Genomic DNA, 21733 nt, shown 5'->3' with positions numbered 1-21733 from the left:
TTTTCTCATTTAAATTTTATTATTATTTGTTTTATTATCCTTTATGTAAATAGAATATAAACTATTTTATATACCTGCATACATCTACTAATTTATTCTTAAGAAGGCTTTATGCATTTATGTTGTTATCCTCTCATCTCCACCTCATCACGCGTTTAACTTTTAAAAATTAGATAATTTCTTTTAGATATTTTATTTTTTATGTAAAATATTACAATTATTCAAAATGAAAAATAGAAAATAGAAAACACAACCGTGCATCGTCGTCGTCCTCATCATCTTCGTTTTGGGCTAAGGTCTAGGCATTTTAAATGTGTTTTGTTTTTCAAAAATAAAAATGACAAATTTTAGAAAGTCAATTGCTGCGCACATTATCTAGATCTAAATTAAAAACAAAAAAGAATTAAAAGAGACGAAAAACCGCGATGAATTCTCATATACTCCATTTTAATGTACAGAATTTAGAATTTTTGTTTTGTTATTTCTAAATACAAAAAAACACTTATGCTGTTTCTATTGCAATACCCGATGCAGTTTTCTCCTCATCATCTTTTGATTCGTCCATTGGTGTGACATCACCCCCGATACCTTGATCTTGGCTTTCTTTTTTTGACGACTTTAAGTTATTTGTTTTCTTTCCTTCTTCTTCCTCTTTTTTGATAGCTTCTTTGTCGGAGAGGATGTTTTGATAAGATTTTTCGGTTATTAAAAACCGATTAGATTCAGAAATGTGCTTTGTGACTCGGCGGAATTCTTCGACCATCTCGCAAAACTGTTCCCAGAAATGTTGATCTTCTTTGACGATGAACATTTTCTTGAAACTTTGATAGATTTTGGCAGCTCTTTCGCGTATGATTCCGGCTTTTTTGTTGAAATCTTCCTGCTCTTCGGCGGTAAGATTCCACTGTTTAAGATTGCCGACATATTTACGAAGTCTTCTTATTGTATCAACACAATCTGCATTCCGCTTCAACATCAATTGATTTAGTTCTAAATCTTTGAATTGGTCTAATAGTGATAAGCACCTATCGATGTTGGCCCGTTTGAGTCCGAGGCTTTCACGTAACTCCTGTGAGAGTCTGATGAAGTCACGTTCTGTGAATAGAGCGTCTTCTTGGTCTATCATTTCATTTGTAAAACGTTCGGCTTCGTCTTTGTGGATGCGCGTACGATTTGGATTTAAAACTATGCGTTCTTTTAGGGAATCCACCTTTACAAGACCATGCTCGATTTTTTCCTTAAGTACATAGCACTCCTTTCGCATATTGTCTTCCCAATGTTTTTTGGCAGCTTCATCTTCGAAGACATCGGGTTTCAAATAGTCTAGCTTAATGCCAACACATTTGTTGGAGGTGGTGTAGGCGAGGAGTAGATTATTTTGAATATCTGATTTGGGGGCAGTTTTGTTGGATTTTTTGTTTGCCTTTGTTTTGGCATCGCTGGGTGGCGAGTCTTTAGCTGAAATTGAATTAAATGTTTAATAAATAAAAGAAAAACAAATTGAAGTTTGTTTGAAAACAAAAACAAGTAACACTGAATTTACAGGACACACAAGAAAACAAAAACTCTTGAACTCTAAATTTGTCTGATCCAAAATTGACCCTTTTTCTTTTTTGTCCTAGCTTACTCCTAATCTAGTCTGTTGTAATTGGGTTTGACAGTTTTCTATAGTGCATACAAAATTGGGTTATCTTTCCATAATAATCAATCAAAGAGGTATACACCCGTTCAGCTTTGTTAAATGTCTAAATGAGCTGAGCACAGAAACAGCTGTAGGAATTTTTATTTTTAAATATAAATAAAGTATGATAATTATGAAGTTCTAAGCGTTCAAAAAAAAACTAACTCTTTCTTTTATTGCTTCGGAAAAACTTATTTTAATCATATGGATTTTAAAGCACTTACCTGTGAACTTAAACTGATTCATTAAATTATTCTTTCTTACCCTGGCTAAAGTTTTCTTTTCATTAATTGATATTTATTTATAAACTTTATACGATGCGGTGGCGATCTGATCTGATAAAAAAAAAAAATTTATGGCCAAAGCAAATGAATAAGGTCTTTCGTTTTTCGAAATTTGATCGCCATCGCATGCTTTGGCTTGCTCAAGATTCATTCATATCAAAATTAATAGAAAATGAAATACAATATTTATAATTTAATTTTAAATTTAATATACAAAATAAAAATGTTGTGTTATTTTTGTACAAGCTTGCGACAAGATCGTGTCCTTTTCATTTCTACAGCTTGATCTTGGAATTTGTGTATTATATCGGTGACAGCTTGATGGACTTCGCGCTGACACTTCAATCGCAAATCATTCGGAAGTAATTCGATTTCAGCTGAATAGACATCGAAATACTGTTGTGTGATTGTTTTGTCTGGCGATTCGAGATTGTAGGCAGCATTTAAGACAGTCGATGTGCTGGCAAGCTCCTTTAGTACTTTGGTTTTCTCTCGCATGATTGCTATATAGGCATCATCTTGTGAAGGTTTTTTGCGTCTTTGCCTTGGAGTGGACTTTCTTGACGACGGCGTTCGATTGAGTGCTGCATGGGCTTTTGATATAAATCCCATTTCGGACATGTTCACTATGTTTTGAATGTTAGGATTTTCATCAGTTATAAGAAGAAAATCTTCGTCTTTGAGATTTATCAGTCCGTTGCTTTCGGTAGCGTTAGATTGAACTGGAAGCGGAATTGGAATGGGTAATGGTATTGACATTGGTATTGATGTCAATTCTACGTCGTTGTCATCGAAGAGATATCCCTTTTCGGCGATATTTATTATTGGAGTGCTAGAAGCATCTGTTTTTACATGAATTTCTTCGTCTTCTTCGATATTTATCACGTTGGCGTTGGCGTCGTCGGCATTGATGTTATTTTCTCTGAAAGTTCTTAAACCGGTTCGCTTGGGGGAAAATGCATCAACATTATCATCATCATCATCATCATCAGTGATATCATCGTTTTCATCATTAATACTGTTTAATTCGTCTATTTCAATTGATATCGAGTTGTTGCTGTCCATCAAACGTTTCTTCTTGGCTGAAACAAATAAGAAAATATCTGTTTCAGCGCAGAAAGTCACACGTGATCGCTTTGATTTTGTTTGTTTCCCTCTCTTTTTTTGTTTATTTTATATTTATAACGTTTTTCATTGAAGAAAAAATAAGCTCATTTTATCATAACAATTTTTCTTTTTTCTATTTGGTTCATGATTAAATTACAAATACATTTCAAAACCAAAAATATTGGGAAATTTATTCTAGAAGCTTTGACAACGAACAAGAATATGTTAAGGACTTTTGATATAAATAAGTTCAAGATCTATTCAACCAATTTTCTTTTGATCAGTTGTAACGAACAAAATATTGTAGATTTTTAAAATTATTTCTCTTTATGATTAATGAGAGTGGAGGGAAAAGGACATTATATGACTTGAACAGCGTAAAGCCGAATGGATGGACATGTTTGAGAGCAAATCTTTAAAATTCAATGAAAAACGTTATTAATAAATAATACCGATCATATACGCCTAAAGTTCCTCGAGCAATAAAAATGAAATATGATTAAAAGTTAAAAGAAAATCTTAAGCCAAGGTAAGAAAAAATTATAAAGTTTTAATATTATTGAAGTTCGAAGAGGGTTAAACGATATCTCTTTTATTTTAAAAGATAAAAACACCAAGACTGGAAGAATTTATGTTCCAGTTTTAATGTTGTTTATGCCAGTGAATTATCCCTTGGTAAAATATGTAACTTAAATATCCTATGAAATATATGAAGAGCCATAAAATTTAAATTTACGAAAACGCATCTGCTTACTCTAAAAGTAACAAAATCACTGTTCCCCATTCTTCTTTAGTTAATTTTACAATAATAAAGTTCAAGAGTTTGACCATGTGCTTCCCTTTTGATTGTTTAAGGGATACGCCATTGCCCCTAAAAGAATTGAGTCTAATCAAATATCTATTCTCCCATGACTCTCTAAGTATTTTTTTGTCTTTTAATTTCTCGTGGCAAACTTTTATTTATGTCCTGTTCAAGAAGAAAAAAAACGAAGTTTTTTTATCCCAATATTTCCCAATCTCTTCAGAAGCTTTAACTATGAAACTTTCTATATTCATTATTAATCTATTTTTTCTACAACAATTTTTCAGAATCTGTGTGTTTCAAGTCTAAAGGAAATGAAGTTTATATTATCATCACAGAGTCAATATGTTGTTTAACTTAAACCTAAAGCCCTTGATAATCCATCCATGGCTCAGATTATATTTAGAGAACCGCTTAAATAGTTTCATAGCCAACACGAGAATTCCGCAAGGGAACCACCTTGGTCTGTTTTTTCAAGAACTACGCTATTAATGATCTATCTTAACGTCAATGAAATGAAAATAATCACCCTTATTACCGATGTCGTAAACGACAGCAAAATATACGACACGACACAATCTGCATTCCATAAGTCGTTTTCAACTTTTGTCACTCGTTTTGTTGTCGTGTGTAAACGTCAAGTCTGTTGATAGCTTTCATTCAGTATTCTGTAAGACGAAAGGAAACGACGGCAATGAAAACAAACGACGGTATCTCTCGTTTGAAAATTTGCTCACGACGAAGAAATGGAAGTTCGCAAAACTGTAGGTTTCCTTGTTAAATAATTTATTTTATGGAATTTATAAGTACTTTATTTGCGATAAATAAAAACTAAATATTTGTTCACATTTGCAGTTGAAATTAACAAATCAGAATCAGTTCCAGGTCCTCGTCGAGCTGATGGAGAGCAACGAGCAGTTGGCTAGGAAATTTTTAAAGGGAATCAACAAAACTGACATAAAAATGAAATGGAATTCCATAGCTGAGCAGCTGAACAGCAAGGGTCCTCCAGTAAGAGATGGAGATGGTTGGCAAAAGGGTTGAATCGCTTATTTCAATAATGTAAAAAATATTTTAATGTTTGCTTTATTCAGGTTTGCGACGAATTTAAGTTAAAAGTGAAGAAGAAAATAATAAACAATTCAAAAGAAATAAAAGCAACTGGAGGAGGTCCAAACCAATTGCAAATTTTATCTCTGCTGGAAAATGCTTTAGCAAATTTGCTCAAACCCAAACGGAAATCCGATTGGTGTAACCCAGCCCAATTTACTTCCAAATACTGTGACTACCACATCCAGACATCAACACGAACTCAGGCTGCAGATACAGATGCACACGCACTCCACCTTCGTCATCATCATCACTAGGCTACTCGTGTTGTAATACATTTCTATGCTTATCATTTTAATTACTTATTTATTTGCCAATAATTAAATAAAACCGCATTTGTTAAACATTGAACAATGATTTTTTTATTTAGACTTTAATTTCTAAATAGCGATGTTCTAGAATTCTAGAACCTCTGTGTCAGTAACTCGCTTCGTTAAACCGGTGAAATACATCTAGTATAAACACCATATTATATGAGTGGGCCACATTTCTGTCAGGGTTAAATACGTTTATACCAGACGAGCAAAATCGTATGAGCTTTTTTATCCTAGTATAGTTTCTTTGTGTAGTGCTTGCGGCATGCTTCTTAGTGCGTAGGACTGTAATGCCAGAGATTTTAGGTTCGATCTCTAACTGTGCCATCTAAAGTTTTTTTTTTCATGTGTTCTGCCTTTTGCGAGGAATTTATAAATCCTCCTCGAGTAATTCTTGTCATGAAAAGAGCTTTCTCAAATTAGGCGTTCGGGATCGGCTTAAAACTTTAGGTCTCCTCGCTGACAAAATTATTGGCAAACAGGAATTGTTGAGATTTGTAAGTCACTAGGCCCTAGTTCTCAACGGATTGCTGCGCTACCTAATTTATTTACTTATAGGAAAAACATCGCCATTTCTACTAAAGCAGAAAGTTGTTTTACTTAATCTAATTGTCATGTTGATGTGTATTAACTCGGCTCGGGCACATCGAGTAGACAACACTCCACCAACGAAAACTTTGAATCACAGCACCCGTGTTCGAGATAACGAGGAATACCGAACCTCCGCTACAAAGACCAGGGGGCTACTGACGGAAGAGCTCTTGGTCCAGCCGTCTGGAGGGAGCTTGCAAGGGTCCGCAGTGGATCCGAAGCCGAAAAAGTAAGTAGTTTCAAAATGACTACGAAGTAAAAAAAAGGAAGGTTCTTGGTAGCGGACAATGCGCCAAAAAATATATATGAACATTTGATATGGAAATATCGATACTCGAATCAAATTTAAGAACAAGTCGTAAATTTCAAACCCTAATATCTCGCAAACCACAAATTATAGCGGTATTTGCTTAAAATGAATGTTACAGTTAGAGATAAACAATAATGGATACTTTTGTAGAGCTTAGACCCTATAGTGGGAGAGATATGTAATACCATAAAAGGCCACTGAACTGTACACATTTCAAAAATTATCAAAGTTTACGTGTATTGGATTTGGGAAAACCTAAAGTGCTGTATAAAGCCTTATATAACAGGTTATCCATTTTGCGGTTTAAAATTTATAGAGCTGCAATTCGACATCTATCAAACTATGATGTTAAACCACTTTTTTTTCAGTTAAAAGTTTGACATTTACGAAGATGTTAAACTGTTAAAAGATATTACACAAAATGGTGATTCTGACATTATTATGGTTTACATAATCGTCAGCTACTCAAAGAATTGGCTAAATTGTGAAGAAATTTGAAGAGACTGGATTGATTACAGATATTGTAAGGCCTGTGCATCATAGTTTCAATCGCACCACTGAAAAATGCCGAAGACCCGAATGTGTCGATTGCTCGTCATTCTCAGGAAAAAGGACTGTCTTACACATTATGACAGCTCACACAACTGAAGACATCCGACCATTCACAACGTGCTTGAACAACAGGCGGTGAACGGCGATTTTTTGAACAAAATTTTCATGAGCGACGAAGCACATTTATCACTCAGTGGGTATGTTAATAAACCAAATTCTCGTATTTGGGGTTCTGATATTCCTCAAATAATTGAGGAGAAGTCATTGCATCCACAAAAAGTTCGGTGCGGAGGTGTGATTGGACCCGCGAAAACGACGATGGAATTACTGTCGCCGTCAATTCGCAGCGTTCTGGTCATAAGTTAACCAACTTTTTCCTGTCTGCTATTCTAGAATACGACTTGAAGAATATTTCGTTTCAACAAAACGGTGCCACATGTTACAAAACTCGAGCGAATATGGCTTTATTTTAGATGCATTTTCATAATTTCTCGTGGTGGCGATATCAACTGGCCACCAAGATCATGCGATTTGACACTCCTGGACTTTTTATTTGTGGGGCTACGCGAACATTCGTCAAGTTATGGCTGAAATACTTCCCAATGTGTGTCAAAAAGTGTTCTTAATTTACTACAAAAGAATCGTTGCTGCAACAATTCGCATGGTGGTCATTTAAATGATGCAGTGTTTCACACATATTATCAACGTTTTAAATATATAATATATGAAATATTATGTGTATACAGTGGCTCCCACGACTAATTGGACACATGAAACATAATTTTTCGCTACGCATTTTTTCCAAGAAAATGTATGCATGCAAAATGGAGAGTGTAAAACTTTATAACTATTTTATATAAATTTAAACACGTTTTTATTTTAAACTAGTCAAAATAACAATGTAAGCCATTAAACAGTAAATTAATATTGAAAACAAAAGCAATTTTATAATTTAACACCTCACACATAATCAAACACTTAATTTTTAGGACTTAGTTGCGTATCCTTTCGATTTAGTGGCTTCGTCAAGATATTGAAGAGAAAAGTTTTTAGCATACTTCAGGATTAAATGTTTGCCATGTTTTGGAGGCCGTCTTAAAGTCATCAATGGTTAAAAAGTTTTTGTTTTTAACAATACGGCGACGGTGCAGTTCATCCTATTTATGCTTACTTGCATCGTTTTAAGCTCCTTATAGCAGTTATTCAATAACCATTACCTTGTTGTATAAAATGTGTTTTTGGTAGTTCCGAAAACCAGAACTTGCAACACATCTTCATACCATGACCGACCCACCGTCATACTCTACAGAAGCTGGAGTAGGCTTATGAGAAAATTCTTCAGTTGCTAAGAACACTTCTTCAGAATAATAGGGGTCATACCATCCGCAACAGTGGATTTTGATATGTTGAGATCTTAAGATCACCACAGTATGAGTACGAAAGAAGATTGGTTCCATAGAATCATTAACGCACTGAAGAAGTGGAGCAGCCATTACACTAATGTATGTAAAAATTTGCGGTGACCTAACTTGCAAGAGCATCTAGTATAGGTTTATCATTTATAAATTAACATATTCGACCAAAAATAATGGGATTTTTATTATTTTCAGTCTTAAAACACTTCCAAGCTTATTTGGTACGTTACAGATAACTAAGTGCAACTACAGCCAATATTTTCAGACAATGATTAGTTTTTTTTTGTTGGTATATATCATTTTAAATTTGGAAGCCGTCAACTTATCTTAATTTCAAGTATCGTTGCACAATAATTAATATTTGTAGAACGGACATTTGCCACTTTAAAATTGGATCATTTGTTCGGAAGTGTAGAGTTCAAAGGTATGCACATCGAAATCATTTCAAGAAAAAAGTAATACTAAAATTAAAAGTAAATTAAAATTATCGGCCCCAAACTTGCAACAGAAATTAAGCAGTAATTAGGTAAGACATAGTATTAAGACCGTTAGCCGTGTGGTTCTCAAACATAAATTAACAACTAAAAAATGATAATATTTCGAAAACAAACTATATTTAATTCAAAGCTTCGAAGGTTGGTAGTCTTCTAAATTTTCAGTTTAACTAGGACAATGACCCGAAGCACAAGTCATAATTCGGAATTAAGGACATCACTTGAAATGAATGTCAGCTTGTCGTGGACAACAATGGAACTTGTAGAAGAAAGAAAACCCATAAAATCACAAAAAAGTTCGTTACTTCTAAGAAAATAGGAAATACAAATAATGCCAGACAAAATATTGAAAGTTGAAAGTCTGATTATTGTGCATTAACTATGTTGTGATCGAGTCGATTTATTGACCAATTCGTGTAATTATTGTGATAAGTTTAAATATAATTTTCCGTCGGCTTTTTTGGTTGCTGTAATTTTGGCAATGAAACAATTAAGTTACATTAACTTAACTTAAGTTAATATAACACTAAGTTGTGATCTGGATTTTAATAGTGTTTTTAGTTATGTATTGCTTTGTTTTTGGGCCCCGCGCCAGTTATAGTTATCATTGAAAACAAACATTGGAATTTTATTTACAGGTCGTTTAAAGCTATCCTTAAAAATGTCTGTCATTGAACAAAATATCCTGATTTAAATCTACCGACAAATTTTTACTGACAGAAATCTGTCATTTGAATTGTGTGAAATTGGACCACAAATCAGCGGAACGATTCGTTTTACTTTTGAACATAAAAGCATCAGCTGTTCAGGAAAGTGAATTTCCGTCCGGAAAATAAAAAAATACATTTTTATAGAAAAATTAATGCGCTATTACACTTTTTTTCTCAAAAAAATTCTTTTTGTGATTTCCGATCGAATAGTATATCATTTTCATTTCTACTCAAATGGAAACCTCGTCAAATATCGAATCAAAAATTTGTCCGGATTGATTTCAATGATAGCTATAACTGACCCCTTATATGCAAATTGTTTTAAATATGGTATTGCTCTCTGTTGAGGTCTATTTGTTCCTTTTTCAAAATAGATTTTTTTCTTATAGTTCACAAGTAATTCCAACTTAAATTTTAAACCAAATACTGTACCAATTAAGCTGCGAGCCACTGCAAACATAATAAATCAAGTCCTTGTTAGTTTAAGAAATTAGTTTTTGGACTTTCTAAAGTTGCTTATTTTTAAAGCAGCCCGATGAGTGGAATCTCAGCATAGTTTGCCAGATACATACAAATTGCGCCAACTACAAAGGCATCAGTCTCCTTAACATTGCATATAAGATCCTCTCTGCCGTGTTATGTGAACGTCTGAAGCCGTTCGTAAACAACCTGATATTAGTGTGGCTTTAGACCAGAAACTATCAACCAAATATTCACACTACGGCAAATCTAGGAAAAATCCAGGAGCTTCAAATCGATACCCACCATCTCTTTATCGATTTCAAAGCCGCGTATGACAGCATCTATAGGGAAGAGCTCTACAAAGCAATGTCTAGTTTTGGCATCCCTGTCAAACTTATCCGTTTGTGCAGAATGACGATAGAAAATGCACCGATGCATTTGATGTCAAAAAAGGTTTTAGACAAGGCGATGCTCTGTCATGCGACTTCTTCAACATCGTTCTGGAAAGAATTGTGCAAAACTTAACCGTCAACACTAGAGGCACAATCTTCCAAAGGTCCATCCAACTAATCGGATATGCAGATGATATTGACATAATTGGAAGATCAAAGCGTGATGTCAGTGGAGCATTGCGACGGAAGCGAAGAAGATGAGTTTAGTGGTCAATGAGGGCAAGACCAACTATATGCTGTCATTAAAAAAAGGACATTGAACAACGACGTCTTGGACAAAACGTCACCATGGACGGCGATAACTTTGAGGTAGTTGAGGACTTTGTCTACCTAGGCACCGCTATAAAACACACATACAACGACACCAGCGCTGAAATCAAACGAAGAATAACTCTTGCAAATCGCTGCTTCTTTGGACTTAGAAGGCAATTGAGAAGTAGTCCTCTCTCGAGCATCTTAAATCACCATCTATAACACACTCATCATCCCGGTTCTCATTTATGGCGATGAGGCCTGAACCTGAACCCTGTCAAAGAAAGATGAGAGTGTCTTAGGATGCTTCGAGAGAAAAACTCTTCGGTGATTTTTTGGTCCCGTACGCATAGATGGATATAACGACGAACTGTACGGGCTGTACAGCAACACTGCCCTAGTTAGCAGAAATAAAATCCAACGGTTTAGATGGCTGGGTCAAGTAGAGCGATTGGACCTCAAAGCTGCAGCCCGGAAGTCTTCGAATCCAATTCCGAAGGACGGCACAGTAGATGATGACCGCGACTGTAGTGGTGCTCGCAGGTGGGTGAAGACCTCAACCAACTTGGCGTGCGAAACTGGAGATAGCTAGCTAAGGACCGAGCTGGCTGGAGACGCATGTTGGTTAAGGCCCAGGTAACAAGTAAATAAGTAAAGAGTTGCTTTTATTTACTCTTGTTGAAATATTTTGCTCATAAATGGAATTTTATGAACTTTAATAAACAAATTGAACTTTTTATTTGACCAATTTGTACTTCGAATGCCGCATAGATTTTCGTATTTTCAAAAATATAAATTCACGAAGAATTTGATTTGTTTTTGAAAATACAATTTTTATGATTCGATTTCTCAATAATTATTTTCTATCCTATAACTAAAATAAGAAATGAAATACAAACTTCAATTGATTTCTGGGTGCTGCCAAGCTGGCTGAGAAAATTCTCAGAAATCTTTGAAATAAAAACTGACCAAATGAAAAAGAATTCTCGCGGTAAAAGTCAAAGACCTCACTTAAAAAATATATATGTATATGTAAATGTGAATGAATATTAGTTGTTTTAGCACATGGAATAAGATTGTTCCGGATTGAAATGAAGCATTTAACAATTGTCTTTAGTTTTAGTCTAGAAAATTCTTATTCTATTGCACTGATTGCAATTACTTATTGTTTTGTATTGACTTTTGAGAAGTTTTAAGTTGTGTATGTTTGGCTAAAAGAATTTGAAAGTCTTACTTTAAGGACTATTGTTAGCGGCAATATTAGACAATACTTGCCAGAAACCATTCCATACTTTTTTGGCCGTTTTCCCATCTCAAAGGGAATTTCATCCCCACTCTGACCAACAATTTCTGCAAAAAATCTTTGAAATAAATCGATTAACAGAAAGTGCCTCTTAAAAAATAAAGCTTTCCCAGTTTCCGACGCAACTATCTTCACACATTAAAACAGCGATTTAAACGTTAATTTTAACTTATTTCTAACAAGAAACAAAAACCAACCCTTAGTACAGAAAACAAAACAATCTACAACAAACAATAGTTTAGATATTATCAACACGATCCTTATCTTTTTTATAAAATAAATAACCCGCCACGTAGGTCAAACTAAACATTAAGGTAAACTTTAAACTGAACGGACCCTAAAACCTCCCGCCCACTTTTTCAAAAACAAATCACACAAATCTCAAAACACAAACAGCTTAAGTCAAGCGTACTTACTTTCGGCCTTAAGTCGCTTCGACGGATTCTGGGGGACTTCCTCTTCGTCCATGTACCGCTTAGGTTTGATCTTTCGTCCACTTCGGCTAACAAGCTCAGTTTCTGGCGTACCTTTGGCAGCGTCTGGTGCAGGAGACGTCGAAGAGGAAACAGCTTCTTCGACAGCCGGTTTCACATCGGCAGCAACAGTCTGTTCCTCTGCCACTTCAGCCTCGGTGGCGATCTCGTCAACTGTTTCATCAGCAGCAGCCGCAACGGCGGTTGTTGCAGCCGACATAACTTCGTCTGCTTCTTCGGCGACTGTCTCATCCAAAGCATTAGTTTCGTCCAAATCGGTTGCGATCGTTGTGTCATTACCTCCCCCGGCTGCGGCAGCGCCGGCGGCGTCCGATTGCCCAACGACGCTCGCATCCAACTCTTCTAAATTAATTGGCGCCGAGTCCTCGCCTTCGAGGGCGGCTTCTATTTGAGCAATGGCCTCACGGAAGTGAGCACGTTTCAGGTTCTTGTCGGTGGCGAACTTGTTTTTGCTGTCCTTATAATTAAAAAGGTCCTCGATCTTTATGTTGGCCGTTTCGCCAGTGCCGTAAAAGTACACGCTGTACTTTTTATTGTTGGTTTTTGTTATTTTGGCCGGCCATGGTGGATAGCCTTTGACTTTGGCGAAAACCAAATCCCCAATGTTGAAGCTTTTATCTTTCTTTCCCATGACTATTGCGTGCGGATGGGTGTTTTGTGTTTATTAATTTATCTAAATTAAATGTTTTTAATTGATATTTATTTGAAGAAACGTGAATTTAGGCGAATTTTGTGAATTTTCTCTTCACAGCAACTTGTAAAACACAATTTATTGAGGGAGAAATCGCTGTGGAACTTATTTATTGAGAGACAATCCAAATCCAAACCGAAACAACAAATTTATTTGTCGTTCCACAATTTGATGGCGCGGGTTAAAGTACTCGTTACTCGCTTGTTTTTCTCGGTTAGTGATGTGACGAATGAAGTTGCTAGTGCTGGGGCAAAATAATTAAATCGTGCGTTGACAGATTTTCGCAGTTGTTCTTATTTTATGTGATGAATCGAGTAAACTTACTATTTTTGAACTTGGTTGCCAATTTCTTACAGTTTTATTAGACATGTTGATGTAAATCAGTAAAATTTGTCTACTTAGAAATTAAGTTAACTTGTATCTGCATTGTAGATACATTTATCTCCCGAATTCGATGGGAATAGAGGAATGGCAAACCTGACAAAATCATTTTAGACGTTAAAATGCACAATTACAACAAAAGTAAGAACAAATTTAAAAATTTAAAAGATAAAAGGGAAGCTGGGTGAAATAAATACATTTAGCTAAATTTAGCTTATCTCGTTTTATGAATAAAAGAGGATTTACATGTATGTAAGTAGGAAGATATATTTCGAAATCAAAAGTGAGAGAATATACAGAGCTGGTAACTCTTTTGATAAAATGCTATAATTTCTCGTCACTACAGTACGATGCCATGAGCCTTCATAAAAGAAATATGAAAAAAAATAAATACAAAAATTGAAACAAATCTGAAAATATTTTCGGAGAAACAAATACACACCGATTACAAAATCCGATGAGTATGCTGCGGTGGTAGTCAAATGTCATTTCCAACTCATACGTCAGATTCTGTTATAGGTATGATTGCTTTCAAAGATAAAAGGTCGCTATAATTAAGTAAACAGTTTTGTCGTTTAATCAGTCATTTTTTTTAAAGGACAATGTAAAGGTACTCATAATTCGGTATATAATAAAAAAGCATTCAAATACGAGAAGGTGCTCCACCGATGTAAAACAAATGTTGAATAATACTCGCCATTAAGCCTAGTACATAATTGTGAACCATCTCGTGACCCCATACAAATTTCAGTTTTTGGTTCACCCGTGAACTTGCTCGTGAAGCTGAGTGGAGAACAAAGTGGAGAGTTTTCGTTCACGGGCAATTCACGTGCAAAATGTACGGGAACTGTTGGTGAAGCTTTGACATTTGGTTTCCGCAAGTTCACAACGTGTACTCACAAGTGTGTACCAGTGAGCAATGTCAAAAGTTCACTTTCTCCACTGGCGAACGTTCACTTCACGAGGAAGTATGTACTAGGCTTTAAGCCTACTAGGCTTTAAGCCTAGTACATACTTGTGAACCATCTCGTGAACCCATACAAATTTCAGTTTTTGGTTCACCCGTGAACTTGCTCGTGAAGCTGAGTGGAGAACAAAGTGGAGAGTTTTCGTTCACGGGCAATTCACGCGCAAAATGTACGGGAACTGTTGGTGAAGCTTTGACATTTGGTTTGTTCATGTTCACAACGTGTACTCACAAGTGTGTACCAAAGCCTAGTACATACTTCCTCGTGAAGTGAACGTTCGCCAGTGGAGAAAGTGAACTTTTGACATTGCTCACTGGTACACACTTGTGAGTACACGTTGTGAACATTTGACTTCAGCTTCACCAACAGTTCCTTTACATTTTGCACGTGAATTGCCCGTGAACGAAAACTCTCCACTTTGTTCTCCACTCAGCTTCACGAGCAAGTTCACGGGTGAACCAAAAACTGAAATTTGTATGGGTTCACGAGATGGTTCACAAGTATGTACTAGGCTTTAAAATGCACAATTACAACAAAAGTAAGAACAAATTTAAAAATTTAAAAGATAAAGCCTAGTACATACTTCCTCGTGAAGTGAACGTTCGCCAGTGGAGAAAGTAAACTTTTGACATTGCTCACTGGTACACACTTGTGAGTACACGTTGTGAACATTTGACTTCAGCTTCACCAACAGTTCCCGTACATTTTGCACGTGAATTGCCCGTGAACGAAAACTCTCCACTTTGTTCTCCACTCAGCTTCACGAGCAAGTTCACGGGTGAACCAAAAACTGAAATTTGTATGGGTTCACGAGATGGTTCACAAGTATGTACTAGGCTTAATCACGAAGTTAAACGCGCGTTTCTCTACTCTAAATTTTAGAGTGACGTTTAGCGTTAAGCTGAATATTAAATTGATTATTGGTATGGTTCATTGTTTAGAGTCCACTTAAATATTTAAGTCGTCACTAAATTTGATTATTGGTAAGGCCCTTAGTGTTTTATTTTATAGTGTTATTCGGCCGTGAGTTTATTTATTTTTAAAAACTGTTACTCATAAATGTTTTTATGGTCAATTTCTCGTTTTGTCTATTGAAGAAAGAAAAATTTGAGCTTTGTTTGATTAAAAAGATTGAATTCTGTTAAATATTCAAAAAAAAAACACAAAAACTTACTTAAATATCAAATGAATATTTTGCTTTAGAAAAAAAACGTTATGGTGTTGTGGAAGTGTCATAATTCATTTCATAGGTAATACAAATAAAGAACAACACAAAACTAAATGCCAAAAGTTTTCAATTCGATGCTAGTTTTGAAAATAATAAACTACCTTATCTGCTCTGGAGGTAAACCGTCCGGAGGTAAACTGGCGGTGGTAAGCTGTCCAGAGGTAAACTGGCAGAGGTAAACCGGCGGAGGTAAACTGGCAGAGGTAAACTGGCGGTGGTAAACTGGCAGAGGTAAACCGGCGGAGGTGAACTGTCCTGCTTCGATAAAAATCACCTTATATAAAATAAATTCAAAAATTTTAGCCATTTTTTAGAAAATTTGTTTTAAGGCGTTGACCCAGAAAAACAAAAAGAGGGAATAACAGACATTCAGGATTTGTTTCCTTAAATTATATGAGAAAAGATCGAGATTGTTGATACCGAGATAAGATTGTATAAAGAGACAAAATTACTTATCTTCTTGATCCCCCACATACCCCAGAGCTTAGCCTTGGCTCGTTAGCCCGGTCCACTTCAGTTTTCCCACATAAATTCTGTTTTTGATCAGCTGGGTCGATTACAGATTTGACAAGTTGAATTCAAAAATTTAACTTATACTTTTGTATAGGAATTCAAAACAGAATATAATTGAATCTCAATGAATATGCATTACATTTACGATTATTTAAAAACTTTTGAATGTAGTTATCAAATTATTTCTTCGGATTCATATATTTTTTGTAGAGATTAGAATTGTAGAGTTAACATATGGTTTATTCGGATCTGTATGCTAGGCTCCTCAATAAAAGAAAACAGAACAGATCTATTTTAAAACAAACAACTAAACAGTTCTACAACACAAATTTGCTCTTCTTCAAATTCGCTCTAAAAACTACTACAAATTTCGCCCTTAACGAGCGAACAAATTTAAATCAACTCCAGCCAACTTCTCTTCAGTCACAAATGTCAACTAATGAAAGTGATAAGTTCGTTTTACCCAAATAAGAAAACTTTTAATTCGTGCAAATTGTGCTTATTGCCTTTAATTTTAGCAAGAAAATCAAGGTAAATAAAAATTTAAAGTATTAATTAAACATCTAGCAAACATTTAAAGTCTACATAATAAAGTTTGAACCGTAGAAACAAACGATTTTGCAGTGAGTTTTAAATTCAATTTTCATTCAACAAAGTCCCAAATTTATTATGTCTCGATTTTATTATTTTTAAGAACAAAAATTTTGCATTTATTCTTGAGATTTCATTAAATATTTAATGTGTATCGATAGATTTATATATTGCCCTTATTAAGTTAACCCTTTGAAGTCCTAAGATCTTGCTGTCATTGCGTGAAACTGTTGCAAAAGATCAAAAACATGATTCAATTTTGTTTTGTATCCTAATCCTAAAGTGAAGACGCAGACGATTCAACGAGAGGGCAATGATAAAGCACAATTTAAATTTTTTCACACCCGCATCCGCCCTCGTCTATCGCTTGAAACTCAACTCCAGTTACCAATCTTATGGGTGATTGGTTGGTTATGCGGTTTTATAATTAAAAACCCCATAGATGAAAGTTTGTTTCTTTTTCTGGTGATCACTGGACAAGAATCAATGAATGAATGAGTGTTTCAATAGTCATTCGACACTTAAGTACCACCCAACTTAAGTTAACTATCACTTTTCACTCGTTAAGTTCCGGAGAAAATGTTATCACGGTCCGCAAAACTGATACGACTTTTTTTTTGAATAAATACCTACTTGGAGTGGTTAATTGACGTTGTTTGGATGTCAGCTGCTTTTCTACAAGTTTCCCCTTATGAAGTGATAAGACAAAGTTGTTCCAAGAAAATAGGTTTACTTTTATAGATCTGGAGTACTATTGCTGGCTAACAAAGTTTCGGCTATCTATGATGGATGTGTGTATAGCGCAGCGCTGACGAAGATGAATATATTCGTAAAAAAAATGTTCTTCGACACCGTGACGATTGCGTTTCAGTGATGTTTCTGAGATTGTTCTATTCTTGGACATACACTTATGAATTTATGATTTTGTTTCTGAATGTTTTGGGCTTATTTTAGCTTTGCCCACCGATAATAACTATTAGGATTTAGGTCGCTCTCTATCTCACTCTCTTTTCATTGAGAGAGATTAAAATAAATTGTAAAATTCTTAAATGTTTTTTGGTAGAAAATGTTGTATTATAATTTTGCTGTCAAACTTTTGATTACAAATATGTTTCAATGATATTGTTTTTTTTTTAAAAATTCAATATTTCAATAACATCTTTGGGCTTTATGTAAAATAATCGACGTTAAGACGCTTAAGTCAGTAATTTTTACACGAGTTTCATGGATTGTTGTAGACATTTTTTAAGGGAAAAATATTCAAATAAGTTTTGGAATTTTGTGTATACATATTAATTCGTTTCGAAAGTATGATTTTCCAAAAATGAATATTAATTACTTTTTATATCCTAAAGGAAAATAATTTTAGTAAATTGAATTAAGTGGAATGTTATTAATTATCTTTCAGAACGAAACACAGAGTAAGGTCCCATCTTTTTTTAAAATGTTTTTTTACTATTTGAACTATATTTGCAATTGTTTGTGAAGATACTTCCCATTCTGTCTGTCAATTTGTCTGATTTAAACTTTAACATAATATTCATAACAATATTTTGTGTCACATAAAACATTTGTCGAAAACCATTTGTTATCAGTTTTTGAAGGTTTTCGTGTTTTGTTAAAAAATTTGTCTGTTGAATTTTTCCAAGAAATAAACTAAAAATTACCAAACATTATGTTAGATATGCTTTAATAGTTTGATTACAACATATATTTTTGTTCACGAGATTTTTAGCCGAAAACCAATTTTTACAAATTTTAGTACGTCTTCTTATATACAAAAATACTGATTAGATATTTTTAGAAAATTTAACACAGAATAAAATCGTTTTGAAGTCACTGCCTTTATTTATTGACGAGATATTAATAATCGAACAAAAATGTTTATCAGTTTTGGGTACTTTTTTTGTTGGTTTTAATTTTTATGAAAAAAACTAACTGGTGGTAATTTATAAAAATTTAACTGCATGCCGAAAACATTGTTTGTTATAAGATGAATTTAGTTTGAAGCCAATATCTTAAGCTTTTAAATATAAATTTAAGTCGAAAACGACCAGATGTCCAAAACGTTAATGTTCGCATAAAATTATTTTGGAGATAATATAATTATCTTTTCTTTCAGTTTTTTTTCGATTTATAAAAATAAACCGTTATTTGAATCTCTCTAAAAATCTTTTATTTAGAATCTAGGGAACTTGAAACGTCCAGAAATGTCTAAAATGACCTATTTTAGTTTGAGTTTTTCTACTATAAATATCTTTAAGTTTTTTTAAGAAATTTACATTTGATAACAATTCAAATACTAGGCAAATTATATTGACATTTTTTTGTCAAGTTTTATTTCTTCAGTATTTTTGCGGTTTTATTTACATTTTGATTATTAACTATTTTAAACCCTTTCCTTACCTTCAGGTCTACAATGTTATCAAGATTTGAATTGAGCTACATTTTAAATATACTCGAAAAGGAAGCAGAAAAAAAGAACATTTTTCTTAACTTAAAACTACTTTAGGAACCTATGTTTTTTTTCTGTGTCGAGGTCTTTGTGACACCCTATTTATTGATATTCTAAAAGAGCTGCTTAACCATGTCTCAAATGTATTTATTAGTTTGTCTCCAATCGATGCTGTACCCATTCAGATTGGGTTTTTTTTTTTGCAATTTTTTCTTCCCACGGAATTTTTTTTCTTTCTTTCTTTATTAAGAATTTCCCTCGAAACTTTTCCCCTTCGATAAAAATTAGTACCAACGCTGCTAATTGCAAAATAACCTTAAAGTCTGTTGTAAGTCTTTAAAACTCTCAAAAGGGTACAAATAAATCTTGTAACACTGTAAACAAATATTTGACAAACCAAAAATTAAAAAAAAAAATATTTCAGTTTTAAAGCGTCAAAAAAAGTGTACATTATTTAATTAAATTAAAAAACTTTAAACTAGTGCTTTGTCTGCTTCCCTTTCGCCTTTAAAACAGCATCAATGCATCTGGGCATTGACTCTATCAGCTTCCTTGTCAATTCGTTTGGGATTTTTGCCATTCTTCAACTAGAATTGACTTTAGTGACTCTCTGTTTGAAATGTTCCTCTTTCAGATCTGCTTATCCAGATACTCCCACAAATGTTCGATGGGGCTTAAGTCTAGGGATTGTGGAGGGTGATCCAGTTGCTTGGGTGTACGGTAAATTAACTATTTCTAGACTATTTTCGATGTGTGCATGGGGTCGTTGTCTTGTTAAAAGACCCATGAACCACTTAAACTCAATTCCTCAACACTTCTTGGCAAATTGTCTCTTAAAATATTAAAATAATCTTCTCTTCTCATTGTATTGTCGATAAAGACGAGGTTCTCGGCTACAGATGATGCCATACATCCCCAGACCTTTACTGAACGCCTCCGTGCTTAATTGTTGAATTTAAATTTGTTTGTGCACATTCTAATTTTTTCGTTTTCCATATTTTTGGTTGTTTTTTTGAACCAAAAATCTCATATTTGCTCTCGTCACTAAAGAGAACATTTCCCAAGAATAAAGAACTTTCTTTTTGATATTTCTTGGCAAAAAGAAGTCTTCGCTTCTGATTTTTTTCAGAAATGTATGGCTTTTTGCGAGGAACTCTTCCATGTAGCCCGCTACTATGGAGGGTCCACCGAATAGTGCTTGCGCTTGCGCTAACGTTGACTCCAGAAAATTGGGTAATGTTTCCGACACTAAACGTGGTATTTTTTCGCACTTCCCTGACGATAACACGTTCATCACTTACGGATAGCCTTTTTGGCTTTCCGGAACGAGGTCGCTCTTTTACATTTTTGAACTTTTGAAATTCGTCCAACATTTTTTTCACCTAGTTATGGCATCTGCCCACTGTTTTTGCTGTTTCGGGGGAAGATTTTCCTTTCTTTATTAATTTTATAATAAGTTGTCGTGTTTCTACTGCACTTTGTTTACCCATTTTAAAGTAATTAAAAAAAAAGAATCTAAGCAACAATCAACTTTTGATGGAAATGCACTCAATAACACTTTTGATCAATAAGTTATGAGCTGTAAAGAAATCTGTTTGTGTTCCTTTAATTTTAAAACTAAGTTCTCGCTTCTCTGCCGAAGGGTGGTTACCAGAGAGGGCGTAGAAATGGATCAGTAAGTGGCCTTGGCTAGTCTTTTTAGAAGAAATAACAAAATAAGCAATAATAGGTCTCAGATCTAAAAAAAAAACAAGTCTTCTTTGCCTTGTTAAGATTATTTTTAAATGCCTTGGGACAACCCTAATAACATTAAACCTCAACAGTTATAGCCATTTAGCAATTTGCATGTATAATGAGATGTGTGCGCAAAATATTTTTGTAACACGTTCTTTGTTTTAGTGGATATAACCAGTGACGGTGCGTCAATAAGACGTTTTAGACAGTGTCTACCCTTCAGATTTGAAACAATACTTTACTCTCTACAGTACCTAAATACATAACTTTAAAAATGATATGCATGGAAAAAAACAAAAATTTGTACCTAATTATACTAATTCCTATTTTGATTTTATTAAGAATAATATTTCCTATCCCATAGTAACTACTTCTTTTCATTTTTTGTCTAACCCATTTATATGTGTATCTACAATCTACATTCACACCTATTTCTACTTTTATTTATCAACTACCTCACATATACCAACATCATGCTATGCTATGATGGATAGGTTGGCTCCAAGATATACAGAATCTGTATATCTTGGGTTGGCTCTACATATATGACTGACTTCTATTAACGAACCTCCCGAACGAACACCGAATACTGAAAGTACGAATGGCACGACACGAGTAAAGACGAAGACAGTGTCTTTGTTTCCCTTTAAAGTTATATGAAGGGAAAAGGGTTAGCTTATCATTCCCAAAAACTGATTTTGTATGGAAGTTAGTAGACATAAGTGAATCTGTCTAATCGCTTGTTTGTTTTGAAAGTAAATTCTTAATTCGAATTTTTCATGAAGAGAACGAGTGTCAGTCAGGAGGAGTAGCACAGTGAATGTGATCAACGCAGCACG

The 21733-nt window shown here is 34.3% G+C and overlaps 2 protein-coding genes across 3 annotated transcripts in view; one reads left to right on the top strand and one right to left on the bottom strand.

The window, feature by feature from the left end:
- Window positions 1–8: 8 nt before the first annotated feature.
- Window positions 9–13214, bottom strand: LOC129940218 (PC4 and SFRS1-interacting protein). Of its 2 annotated transcripts, none has more exons than XM_056048478.1 (2): window positions 12256–13158; window positions 9–1458 (listed from the first exon to the last, which is right to left on the bottom strand). In XM_056048478.1, the coding sequence occupies exons 1-2, from the start codon at window positions 12962–12964 to the stop codon at window positions 503–505; spliced, it is 1665 nt and encodes a 554-aa protein (XP_055904453.1). In that variant the 5' UTR covers window positions 12965–13158; the 3' UTR covers window positions 9–502. The 2 variants fall into 2 exon arrangements, with proteins under 2 accessions (XP_055904453.1, XP_055904454.1); XM_056048479.1 differs by lacking the exon at window positions 9–1458 and adding an exon at window positions 2144–3047 and having other exon boundaries at window positions 12256–13214.
- A 3304-nt stretch (window positions 13215–16518) lies between these two features.
- The window catches only part of LOC129938671 (kelch-like ECH-associated protein 1), a 33810-nt gene continuing 28595 nt past the window's right edge, over window positions 16519–21733 (top strand). The window contains exon 1 of the mRNA XM_056046637.1: window positions 16519–16645. The gene's annotated coding sequence lies outside the window, so the exon portion shown is untranslated. The remainder of the gene's footprint in view (window positions 16646–21733) is intronic.

This window comes from Eupeodes corollae, chromosome 1, assembly GCF_945859685.1.
Source record: "Eupeodes corollae chromosome 1, idEupCoro1.1, whole genome shotgun sequence".
NCBI classification, from domain to species: domain Eukaryota; kingdom Metazoa; phylum Arthropoda; class Insecta; order Diptera; family Syrphidae; genus Eupeodes; species Eupeodes corollae.
The sequence above is the reverse complement of the archived record's forward strand: the minus strand, read 5'-3'. Positions and strand labels throughout refer to the sequence as shown.

Coding starts and splice junctions, on each gene's coding strand:
- LOC129940218 (XM_056048478.1), bottom strand. CDS start 12,964: ATGGGAAAGAAAGATAAAAGCTTCAACATTGGGGATTTGGTTTTCGCC. Junction 1,459..12,255: donor GAAGCGACTTAAGGCCGAAA/GTAAGTACGCTT, acceptor ATTCAATTTCAG/CTAAAGACTCGCCACCCAGC.